The 9,214-nt window shown below is 40.4% G+C and overlaps 1 protein-coding gene across 1 annotated transcript; it reads right to left on the bottom strand.

Annotated features, from left to right (window-relative positions):
• Window positions 1-3,419: 3,419 nt before the first annotated feature.
• gbp (glycogen synthase kinase binding protein) lies at window positions 3,420-4,824 on the bottom strand. The gene has a single exon (XM_014201193.3). It carries the CDS (start codon window positions 4,714-4,716, stop codon window positions 4,234-4,236), a length of 483 nt encoding a protein of 160 aa, XP_014056668.1. The 5' UTR covers window positions 4,717-4,824; the 3' UTR covers window positions 3,420-4,233.
• Window positions 4,825-9,214: the final 4,390 nt, after the last annotated feature.

Genomic DNA, 9,214 nt, shown 5'->3' with positions numbered 1-9,214 from the left:
AAGAAAGAAAGTAAGAAAAGGAAGCCAAGTGTCTGCAGGTTTTTGTTTTTTCCTTTCAGTTAAGACCTAGACAACCAGACGAGGGGAGTTCCTTACTAATTAGTGACCTTAATTCACCAATCAAGTACAAGGGCGGAGCAAAAACCCTCAGTCACGCGGCCCTCCGTGGAATGAGTTTGACACGTGTCATACAGTAAGCCTCAGACAGGGCTCCATAACAAACCAATGGCTGATGTGCCATTGGTTTGGCACCTGTCTGTGTCTAGAACAATGTCAGTATACAACAATCATACCAATCAAATATTAATAGATTTCCTATGAAGCCTTTTCTCTCCCAGCTGCTATGAGGTGGCATTTGGTAGACCAGCCCCCTTGTTTTGCTGGGGCACTTCAGTTGAGACATGGTAATGAGGTTAATGAACCCTGTCTGCTATCAGTTTGTTAAACCAACGTTTTGTTGCTGCTTGTTCCAGTAACACATGCAGGTGTGTTCTAACGTTTGCCTTCCATATACCAAGCTGGTATCTGAGGAGGAGAGATTGGTGGCACCTCACAATGGCTGCTGATTAGGTGTGGGTTTTTCTGTCCTGAAAGCACCTTCCAAATAAGGGTTAAGGTAAAATAAAGTGTAACCTATGATCATCTTAAAAGAGATTGGATGCCATTCAAATGACTTCAGCCCCACTTTTCTAACCCTCTATGATTTTATTTGGTAATTGTAGGGAAGAATGTAGGACAAGGAGCTTGTCCTTATGTATACAATTATCTAGGATTCAATGTTTGTGACATTGAAAGCAATAGCAGCAGCAAGGTTTCCAGTATCTGGTATATCCTGAGGGAGTGGCACTGGCACACTTGGTTTTCTCTTGATACACATCTTTTAAAATGATAAGGCTCTACGAATGCTTGAAATTAAACTTTTCTACATGATTCTCTATTTACAATGAAAACCCTCATTTATTTATACCTCATACAAGCCACAATAGGCTTCTGATTGTTGCCAGCAAAATCCTCACAATGCTCTGAAAAATTATTTATAGTATCGTTTGTGGTTGAAATTGGTGGAAATCTCAACTTCATAGCCAGTCACACTAGCTGTGAATTCCCATATGTCTATACGGAAGTCCATTTGTTTTCATAATCTTATTCTTTGAGTTTATTGATTTATTTGGAAGCCAAAATGACTCAAATATTCACAGGCCAAAAAATAAGTAATTTGATGTTTTCCACATCCTAGTCGTATACTGCCATCTGGTGTCTGTTCCACAGTAGCACACTTTGTGTACTGAAAATTAAAGTGGTTATCATTATAGTTTATCCACATGGGGTCATCAACAGATTCAAACCAACAGAATGAAAACAAGGTCGGTTTCTGTTTCACCATGAGGATAGTATATGGCTGTGCCTACTTCTCAACATGTCCTCACCAAACAGGTTTATATGGAGGAGCAATTTTGGTAGAATAAACACAAGTAGGTGTGGACATGGATCTGATTTTGGGTCACACCATAGTCTAGAAAAAGGGAATATTGCAACATTTTCCTAATGTAGCCTACTGCAGAACAAACTCTCTTGTGTAATGTTGAAAATAATAAGGATTTGGGTCAACAGTGGTGGTTCTCTTCTTAATTTCATATATTTTAATCCCTAGACCTTCATGGAGATTCACTCGGGATACTTTGACTTAACAGGATGTAATTTCTGGATACTCAGTTAAGAGAATGTTCCCCTGTCATGTACGACAGTAAGACACAACCAAAACATGCTACCATCTATTCTTTATTTGCACGAACATCTGCTATTGTGACCATAAATGATAATGACGTGTAGCTGAACATCCAGTATAAAATTTATGGGGGAGGAGACACTTAAACAATTTATTGGCCCTCACACTGGCTATATAGTAAAGGGAAGAGCAAAACATGTTTTCCACAAACTATCGTCAACCAGTGTAGTGTAGGCCACTGGGGGCAAACCCCGGAACGTAACACTGTAGAAAATGGACGTGTCCTTTCCAACAGCGACTACACACAGGCAAGGCCCAACAATTTCCCCCAGAAACATATTGAACAGGGGTTAAATGTTTTTGAGCATTAATTGATGGAATAAATAAAGCAGTACCATTTAAAATGGGGAAAGCAGTTACACCTATGAAACTACACCTAACAAAAATATAAACACATGTAAAGTGTTGGTCCCATGTTTCATGAGCTGAAATAAAATATCTCTGAAATATTCCATACTCATGAAAAGTGTATTTCTCTCAAATGTTTTGCACACAGATGCATATTGCGCTGGGGACAATAAAAGGCCACTAAAATGTGCAGTTTTGTTACACAACACAATGTCACAAGTTGAGGGAGCATGCAATTGTCATGCTGACTGCAGGAATGTCCACCAGAGCTGTTGCCAGAGAATGTCATGTTAATTTCTGTACTATAAGCCACCGCCAACGTTGTTCAGAGAATTTGGCAGTACAGCCAACCAGCCTCACAACTTCAGACCATGTATAACCATGCCAGCCCAGGACCTTCACATCCAGGATTGTCTGAGACAAGCCACCCTGACAACTGAAGCTGTGGGTTTGCGCAACCGAATAATTTTTGCAAACTGTCAGAAACCATCTCAGGGAAGCTCATCTGTGTGTGCTTTGTCCTCACCAGGGTCTTCACCTGACTGCAGTTCGGAGTCGTAACCGACTTCAGTGGGCAAATGCTCACCGGCACGCTGGAGAAGTGTGCTCTTCACGGATGAATACCGGTTTCAACTGTATGGAGCAAGTATCAGCGTGTATGGCGTGGTGTAGGCGATCGGTTTGCTGACGTAAACGTTGTGAACAGAGTGCCCCATGGTGGCAGTGGGGTTATGGAATGGACAGGCATAAACTACCGAAAACGAACACAATTGCATTTTACCATGACAATTGTAATGCACTGAGATACCATGACGATATCCAGAGGCCCATTGTTGTGCCATTCATCCGCCGCCATCACCTCATGTTTCAGCATGTTAATGCACGGCCCCATGTCGCAAGGATCTGTATGTCATTCCTGGAAGCTGAAAATGTCCCAGTTCTTCCATGGCCTGCATACTCACCAGACATGTCACCCATTGTACGACAGCATATTCCACTTCCCGCCACTATCCACCAACCATTGAGGAGCGGGACAAAAATTCCACAATCAACTCTATGCGAAGGAGATGTGTCGCGTTCCATGAGTCAAATGCTTGTCACCAGATATTGATTACCTCAACTCAGTAAAATATTTGAAAATGTAGCATGTTTATATTTTTGTTCAGTGTACGTGGGGCAGCGTTTTGTATAGTAGTGTGTCGACAGGCTTCCCAAATGCTGCAGTTACTAGCTATATTTTATTGGAACCTTTATCTGATGGCGAAAAGCATACACACACACCAAATTGAAAAAAACACCGTGTTTATTTTAAGACACCAAAAGGCCTGAATACTCAGGAACATTATGAAATACTTCGTTGCGAAGTGGTCATGGTAATTAACTTGACACAGACAATTGGAAAATGATAAACACTAATCCACATTGGAATTATAAAGTTAAGCACAACAGTGTCCCATCATTATGAAAAATACACCGCCTCCAGACAGTTCGAAGAGACATTTAGTCAACCATTTGAAATGTCGCCTGCCTCCGTCTCTTACACGATTTGGTAGCTGGTTGTTGATCCTGTTCCTTCTTTGTAAAGGAAATACAAAGCTGCCGTCAGTGTTACGTTGCTGGAGACGTTTGGAATCCACCCTGGCATGAGTGTGGCGCTAGCCTATCATGCTAACTAGTAACGTAAGACCTTGGTTTGAATCGGATCGTTTCAAATTTAACGGACAAAAACAAAACAGGCAATGCTGGCGGCCTGAGATTAGATTTGTAAACAAGGTCAACGTAAAGCGTTAACTTGGTTTACATAACTAGCTACTAACTAAGCCAACGAATAGTGAAAAGGAGAGTCCCAACCCATAAACAAATCTAAATGAACCATCAAAAAGGTGAAGTGAGTTTCAAACATTGCTAACGTTAACTAATTGGCTAAATGAAAAGCCTAAATTAGTCGTCACAAATTAGACATGCTAACGTTACCACCATGACATTTAATCGTTCAACATATATAGTATAACGTTATAGCTAGCTAGCCAGCCATGTCAGCAAAATAGTATTTTCGTTTTGTCCGTAACATCTCGATAATGAATACATTGTCCGCATCATCAGCATTGCAGATTGTCCGAAAGATCTCCACACTCCGTCGTAGAGAACTGCAGCCGCCTGACTGCTTCTTTGATTAGATTCCCAGACAATATTAATTCCTGAAGTAACTGATGTGGGTCGTCGTTCTCGACAGCTGCGCTGATCCTCTTTCGGTTCCAAGGTTTGAAATTGTCCCACTCCTGGTTACTTGAGCCAGGGAAGCTGTATGGACTAGCTCTGTTACGTTGCCCCCGGTTTCGAAGCGGTATGCAGCACCCGGTTCGTTTTTGTAGGGCCACGCCATTGTTGTTGTTAGCTTGTTTGATGTTGCTACTGCTGCAGTTGCCGGTGAGACCGTGGAGACACGACATCGTCTTTTGATTAGCACTATTGTTGTGAAGCTGCAGCGCCTCGCCGATTTTCGTGACCAAAGCGTCCACTTCTTTCGAATCGACGGTAACAGACTGCTCCAAGAGGATGTAGTTCTCCTTTCGACAAGGCATTTTGTTGTATTGTGTGTGTTTCTCAGCTGTATTTTCGAAATGAATGGGAGCGTATATCAGTTCCTTCCTCTCACCACGTTGCTCGGCAGAAAAGCAAGCAAGTAACCCCCTCGATATTTTGTAAACAATGGATGACGTAGAATCCGGAATGTACCATTTCCAATGTGGGTGCGATCATCATTCAAATTATTTCCAATAGTGGGAATCATCATTTGTATTATTTTCCGTACAAAGTATTAAATCATTAATTTTATTACAGAATTCCGTATGTATGACATACATTTTCTGAACACAACTCTGACTATTCATATGTTATTTAAAAACCGACAAGCACGATTCCCCTGATTTTATTCAGTCTTGGCACATCTAGCCAACTGGACACGTAACTCGTAACTGTCTAGCTATGTTATGTGGGTCAAATAAACGATGTTTTTAAAATAACCTCAAATTGTCATACACCTGACTTATTTCTTGGTGCAAATTGCTATATTCCACAACCCATGAAATCAAAAACCTTTGACTGAGAAGTATTTTATCACAATTAGCTATCATTCAATTGTTTTCATGCAATATTATTTTCAATGTAATCCCTCCACTCTAAAATGCTGCATATTTCAAATGTTTGACGAACAATTGCTGGATTGTTGAAATAACCATAATTGATTAATGTTCGGATTATATCAATTACAGTTATTACATTATGGTAATAAACAAATATATTTTTTTATGCATTATTTGTGCAAATGTCAATGCATCAGAATGCACGATCTTTTATGCGCAAAACGTGCTGTATGCGTTTGATTTACATCAGTGGTTAGAACATGGAGTACGTTACTGATTTCTCCGAATCGTACTGAACTCACGCTCCAGTCAAAGAGCGCCGTCATGACCATATAAGGGGCGACTATCGTGTTCACGTGGTGCGTGTCTGTACTACAGCCTGTCCCTAGCCCCCTTCAAGTAATTCGGGTACGTGATAGATTTCCTTAACACTTCGCAAGGCTTAAAATAAAGTCAGTATGGGGAATGGATTTAGTTTATACTTATAAGATGTTTACTAGGTTCAGAATACAATGCAATATCGATTTCCTCATTCTCTTCCGCTATGACTGAGACATGCAGTAAACAGCTGGCTGGTCAACAACAATTCCTGTTTGTGGTCTGCACTAGCAGCTGGCTGTGTTCCTGTTGCAGGAATGTTCCCATTTTACTAGTATGACTCTATCCTTGTCGGAGAGGGGGAGGGGAACTGGGGAAACAGTGTATTGAGTGTATGGTGTCTATTCATTTGACTTTGATAGGACTTGGAGCTCTGCCAAAGCAGAGGGTCATTGGGTTTCTAACTTCCATTGAGTATGTGCTGACACCGTATAAGGCTCTTCCTAGTATTGCATCCACTGAAAAACAATAATATACTTATTACATTGTTCAACATAAATAAACCCTGAGCTAACAGCAAAGTTACTCATCTGAGTTTGACAATGAGATCCTGACCTATGGGACATACAGTTCAGAGATTACATGACAGACAGACAGACAGACAGACAGACAGACAGACAGACAGACAGACAGACAGACAGACAGACAGACAGACAGACAGACAGACAGACAGACAGAGCCCTTTTGTAATGTCTCATTTGGGCTGAAACTCAGCAAAAATATGTAGTTGGCTTCACTAAATATTTGGTAGAGTTGAACTTGATGGATATGTAATGTGATGCTCCCAGAGATCTTGCATGAGAATAATTGACCTTTATCATATATCTTTGATTCAGTAAAAGAGAAGAGGGCATCCTCTACTGTTAACTAATATACCATTTTTCCAAGGAATAATTTGGCCAACTGGTGTGTTTACCATGAACTGAACTTCATCTGCGACTTCATCTAAAGTGCAATTTGCTATCCAGCTCCCTATCACATGGCAATGTTTGCATTGTGAACATGATGCAGTGAATGCCATTGGCTGTAGGACTCGCTTGGCAGAGCTGCAGTGCAAGCTGTTACTTGAGAGAAAGCAACGCTCTGCAACCTTCAGACAATCATAAAGCTCTCTCACCATATGAGATTGATCAACAAAGATGACATGCTGTCACCCGATAATCTTTTCAGGAGCATAGTGACCTTACTTCACCTGATTTTCCTGTAATTTACAGGCTATCAATCTGTCAAGTCACATAACAGCCTCATAATACTAAGGGGTTGTGGAAGGAGATTCCTGGCTGTAGAATTCAGTGCTGCACAACTTCTGTTCACAGTTGTAGTCCAGGAACCTTTTTATTTACCACACCCTTTTGTCTGATTTAGAAAGAATGGCACAACAAAAATGTATCATAATACACACCCAAGTTCTGAAGTACAATTCATGTTTTATCTCAAACGGCTATCAGTGGGTATTCTAACTCTGAGAAGGAGGGAGTGTCAGAGTCAATTTCACATTCATTTGTCAGTGCTGTGAGTACCATCACCTCAACCCAGTTTGCCCAAAAGACAGCCAAACACTAAGCCCCACTTTTGCCTATAAACAGCGTAGCTTGTTTTCCACCCTTAATTTAGGTCCTTAAATGTCATGTCTAATCTGGTTAGGGAGAATGCATGCGCTGTGTCAGTGATTAAGGGATCCTGCTCAGAGGCGGTGGATAGTTTGCTCGGCGTGCTGTTGCTACATGGTGCAACCATCAACTGGGTCCCCGTAGAGAGTCAGTTCTAGGAACCCGCTCCATGGAGAAACAGACAGAGTGTTGGACCAACTCTGAGACCCTGTGTGCTAACATAACTTCCTCAGTGAGATGTGATTGAAGGAAGGGATTAACAATGACTCACTACTTAATTACAAAGTGTTGTAAATGAACAATATTTTAAAATACTTTAAACCGTTTCTTACCCCGAAAGATGTCCACAGAATGATAGGGGTAAACTATCTGGATCTTAAATGGCTGACCCTGAAATAGCATGCTAATAGTAGCAGCGATTTCCAGGTCAATGTACTCTTAGTAATTTAGACTAAAGTTAGCTATTGCAGGCACGGAACTACATCCAACTTTCAATGTCAGAAAACTATTTAAGAACATTGACATTTAAGCGACCATAAGGGCCCACCTTTAAAAAGGATAGTTCAACCAACTGACAAATGTAGGCTACCTAATATTATGGGTAATTAGCACAATAATGTGTTGCCATAACTTGGTTTGAAGTTACTTTGATTTGATTTAGGCATACTATTTGGAGCATTTTTACAGAGCTCCTGCTTCATCCATGACTTTGCATTAAACTATTCTAATGCTATACCGTGGGTATGACATCTAAAACATGTTTTGGTTGTATGTCAGACCTTGCTCTACTGCTATTGGTGTAAAGATCTGCATTAAAGTAAACAGAGAGCATTGTTGGACCTTTGCATAACATTCAATACACAGCACCACCAAATGACCCCATACAGGTTTGTACTGTACATCCTGTACCACTGAGAGTTGTGTAACCCGTCTGCCTCTGGATTTCTGCCTCTCAAAGTCATGTAAGGTGAAAGTACAGTAAGAGTCATTTGGGAGGTGCCTGCTTCTGAAATGCTGTTCTCTGCAATGAGGACAATAATGGGCATGGAAAGGTTTATTTTGAAATGCAACCAAGGAGCAAGAGGTCAACACAAGCACTATAACACTAATACTATTATTACTACTAATGTTAGTAATAATAACACAAGTAAAACTGAAGTATAAAACAAGGTTCATACATGCCACTCAAGCATTCTATAAACAGAGAAAGAGGAGAATAGTAGATTAGAACATTAATTAGATTAGAACATACCAGAACATGCTGTATTTATAGAACAGATATAAAATACATATACTAAACATAGAAATAAAGGACTTGAGGGTCATATTCCAGAACGTGGGGCCTGCTGTAAAATAATCTACTTCAAAGTGTGAGATAAGGATTTGAGAAGTGTTATTGTATGAAGATTAAGAGCCACCATTTCCACACATTTCAGTTGAAGGCATTCAGATGTACAACTGAACAGGTATCCCCCTTTCCCTTTCATTTATAATACTTTATCAATGGCTCTTTTTCTTTCATTGTTGTCAAATCACAAAGCATGCTACTGCGAAGTAGCCTAGGCGATAATCCTTGTGCTTCACAGTAAACTTGTAAACATAGGGAGAGTGTGTGTGTTCCTGTGAGTGTAGATTCGTAGTCCTATCCTCTTTGCGGTGGGCTAGCTGAGATTAGCTTGACATTTTCCCTCTTCCTGCTAATGCTAGTGAGGCGTTTCCTTGGTGCACAACCAAACACACTGAACAAAGTGCTAAAGGCATGAAAGAGCCTTGAGTTGTTCGCACAACTTTACCAAAGCTTCCTTTTGTGACGACTTTACTTAATTCTACATATGTATTTTTTTTAATACTACTGGAATTGCACATTGGGGTATTCCATAGAATTTATATGGATTAAGGATTTGAAAGTAGAGAATTGGAAACTTAAACTGATTCTAACAACTCTTCCT

The sequence above is a fragment of the Salmo salar genome, chromosome 05, assembly GCF_965601325.2.
Source record: "Salmo salar chromosome 05, fSalSal1, whole genome shotgun sequence".
NCBI classification, from domain to species: Eukaryota; Metazoa; Chordata; class Actinopteri; order Salmoniformes; family Salmonidae; genus Salmo; species Salmo salar.
The sequence above is the reverse complement of the archived record's forward strand: the minus strand, read 5'-3'. Positions and strand labels throughout refer to the sequence as shown.

Bases quoted from the DNA above. Each gene is read 5' to 3' on its own strand.
- gbp (XM_014201193.3), bottom strand. From the start codon at position 4,716: ATGCCTTGTCGAAAGGAGAACTACATCCTCTTGGAGCAGTCTGTTACC.